At 53.1% G+C, this 2040-nt stretch overlaps 1 protein-coding gene across 1 annotated transcript in view; it reads left to right on the top strand.

The window, feature by feature from the left end:
* RAB36 (RAB36, member RAS oncogene family) overlaps positions 1–2040 on the top strand; it is a 19393-nt gene that overhangs the window by 9675 nt on the left and 7678 nt on the right. Inside the window, exon 6 of the mRNA XM_008574507.1 lies at positions 1187–1251. Coding sequence (XP_008572729.1) covers positions 1187–1251 — 65 coding nt within the window. The remainder of the gene's footprint in view (positions 1–1186; positions 1252–2040) is intronic.

Below are 2040 nucleotides of genomic sequence, written 5' to 3'. Positions count from 1 at the left end.
AGGGGGAGTAGAGGGTCAGCTGAGAGCAAAAGAGGCTGTGAAAATGCAGGGCTGTGGGACTGAGGGATCTGGGGAGCTGAGAAGAGCAAAGAGCCTGTGGGAGGAGGTCAGGTGGAGCTGTGAGAGAGTGGCCTATGGCTGGGCCCACCGTTGTGGCCACAGGCCGTATCTAATTAGATGGCCCAGGACAAAATATGGCACTGTCCTGGCTCAGTCTCTCATCATCTTACATGGATGCCATTGCCACCACCCAAGTGGCCCCATCTCCAGGCTATCACCCCTAGCACTCCCCTTCAGAGTCATCAGAAATGAAAGAAAATATGAATGAATTAGTGAAAGAATGAAGCCAAAAAGTGAATCATGCTGGATAATGTGGAAAAACAGACCATTGTCTACTTTTCAGTTTACAGAGAAAAGTTAAATTTTAATCTGTTGACTTTTAAGAGGGATGGATTGGGGATGGATTTTCAGACTTAGCACTGCATACTGATACCTGCCTTCTTCTAAAGTAGGACAAGTAGATCTCAGAATGTGCACCTTCCCCACTTCTATGCTGTTCCCATGGCAGACATCACTAATCGATTGTTGCATTCTTTTCCATGGACCCAGGGCTCAGCTTCTAAGTCCTTCTCAACATGGTGCTCCAGAGAGCCAGAGCTAATTCATCAGCGTGGCCCAGGAGATGCAAACCATGTCCCTGTTAGGCACCTCCACCCTGGACTGCAGTGTGGAAGGCAAAGCAATGCCCCATTCACACATGAGCAAGTGGCAGGGCCACTGCTGGAGGCCCAGCCTGGAGCCCTAGAGCCATTCAAAAGGCCTCTTCTACAGGGGGACTTCCACATCTTCCAAGTAGGCCACGTCATCGAGCATAGGCCCCTTTTTAATGTCATTATCAGAAGGGACTGGGCTGTAACTCCACTCACCTGGGGAGTAGAGCCACTAATGCCATGCCCCTTCCCCATAGGCATAGTGAATCCTATGAGAGAATTTCCCCTGGAGTGCCCCAGGAAGGGACCATAAGGAGCGGGGAGCAGGGATAGCAGGCTCACAACAGGCACGTCCTGAAGCCCGCATGGCTGGCCCTCAGTCTCCCACCCATGGTCCCACTAGCCTTTCAGCTCAGAGCACTGTGATTGCTTAACCTGCCACCACTGTTTCCCTTTCTCTCTCTCCCACCTCACAGCTGGGACACAGCCGGTCAGGAGAAGTTCAAGTGCATTGCATCTGCCTACTACCGGGGTGCCCAGGGTGAGCAGCCATGCAGTGGCGGGTTCTCAGCCCCATGCTCAACAGTGGGAAGCCCAGGTCCTCTGTGCAGGCACCAGTTTTCTGTCCTCCAAGAGCCACTTAGAAAACCTCCAAGCCAGTGCTTCAGAACAGGGAAGCTGCCTTCAAGCCAGGGCCCTGGCTGCCTTTGGCAATCATACCCTTTAGCATCTGTGGTGTTGGGTTCTGGCTTTAAGTCTACGCCCCCATTTTTAGCTAGAATGATGCTCAGAGAGGGAAGTGCTTGTCCAGAGGCCCCAGAAAAGAAGGGCAGCATCAGACTCCAGGAGGAGGTCGGGAGAGGCTTGTCCTGTCTTAGCAAGAGGGGGCAAGGCCAATGATGAGGAGTGAAAGGTGGACCGCAGGAGGACTGGCAGGTCCCAGGTGGGGGCCAGCAGGGCTCAGTGCCATCCGCCTTCATGGCCAAGGATGGCTGGGGCCCTGGGAGGATGCACAGTCAGCAGGAGGCAGCAGCATAAGCCCCCCTGCTGACCCCACCTTCCCAGGAAGAAGACAGATTTGGATTTCAGTGGGAGACATGAAAGAGCTGTCAAAAGTATCCAAAACCAGACTCAAATTATGAGGCGCAGTTATGTCTGCTCAGTAGTGGTGAGGAAATCACAATAGTTTCATTAAGATTTGATAGAAGCAAAAACAGAAAACAACCACAGGTGCCTCGGTCATGGGTTGGAGCTCCAGCTCTGCCACGGCTGCTGTGGCCTCCTGCACCCTTCACCTCTCTGGGCCTCTCTCTTCTCGAGGGGATGCCAC

Source organism: Galeopterus variegatus, unplaced genomic scaffold (genome assembly GCF_000696425.1).
Source record: "Galeopterus variegatus unplaced genomic scaffold, G_variegatus-3.0.2 Scaffold1054, whole genome shotgun sequence".
Lineage (NCBI taxonomy): Eukaryota > Metazoa > Chordata > Mammalia > Dermoptera > Cynocephalidae > Galeopterus > Galeopterus variegatus.
The sequence above is the reverse complement of the archived record's forward strand: the minus strand, read 5'-3'. Positions and strand labels throughout refer to the sequence as shown.